Source organism: Arachis ipaensis, chromosome B04 (genome assembly GCF_000816755.2).
Source record: "Arachis ipaensis cultivar K30076 chromosome B04, Araip1.1, whole genome shotgun sequence".
In the NCBI taxonomy this organism is placed as follows: domain Eukaryota; kingdom Viridiplantae; phylum Streptophyta; class Magnoliopsida; order Fabales; family Fabaceae; genus Arachis; species Arachis ipaensis.
The window spans coordinates 95,060,418-95,061,135 of NC_029788.2; the positions used below are offsets into that span (position 1 = coordinate 95,060,418).

Sequence of the window (718 nt, forward strand, 5' to 3'; positions counted from 1 at the left end):
GTTGAGTGAGCGACTCGATGAGTCAACTCGGCGACTCGGTGGAGATGGTCGTCCTCGTCGCTCTCGGTCTCGCTGGAGCCACTGATGGGAGAGCTTAGGTCAGAGGAAGCGGCCCCGGTGGAGGAGCCGAAGGGAAACACAAAGTCGTCGCCACTAGAGTGGTACAGCGAGTCTTCGTTCGAGGGGAACGAGGCCGTTTCGTCGTCGTCGTTGTCGTCGAGGAACTGCGGCGGAAGCCAAAACTCACCGTCGTCCAAATTCTCAGCCATAACGAACAAACCACAAAGGGCAGAAAGGGAAATGTGAAAAAGCGAGGGAACGGTTGTTACTTGTGAGGAAAGGTTATGAGAATATGGAGAGAGAGAGAGAGAGAGAGATCACTCTTCCTGTAAATGAGTAGATAACACTATGTTAAAAATTTTATTCATGATTCAATTAATGATAAAATAATTATTTTGGTTTGGTATTTTAAATTTTATAATAATATGAAGTGTATTAACAAAGATAATTATTTTATCCGAACACATTAACATTACTCAATACCTTCGTTTAAAGATTATAAATTCATTTAACTGCATTTTTCAAAATTGATGTTCCTTGCGAAAAATATTCTTCGAATTTTAATATATTTGTTTCTTTAACAAAGAATTTCTTAGAAAATTCTTTAAATTCCCAAGATTAAATTAAAATATTTTTGGTCTATGATGTATATTCCTAG

The 718-nt window shown here is 38.9% G+C and overlaps 1 protein-coding gene across 1 annotated transcript in view; it reads right to left on the reverse strand.

The window, feature by feature from the left end:
- Window positions 1–372, reverse strand: part of LOC107636722 — a 1,909-nt gene extending 1,537 nt beyond the window's left edge. Inside the window, exon 1 of the mRNA XM_021121344.1 lies at window positions 1–372. Coding sequence (XP_020977003.1) covers window positions 1–269 — 269 coding nt within the window. The 5' untranslated portion in view covers window positions 270–372.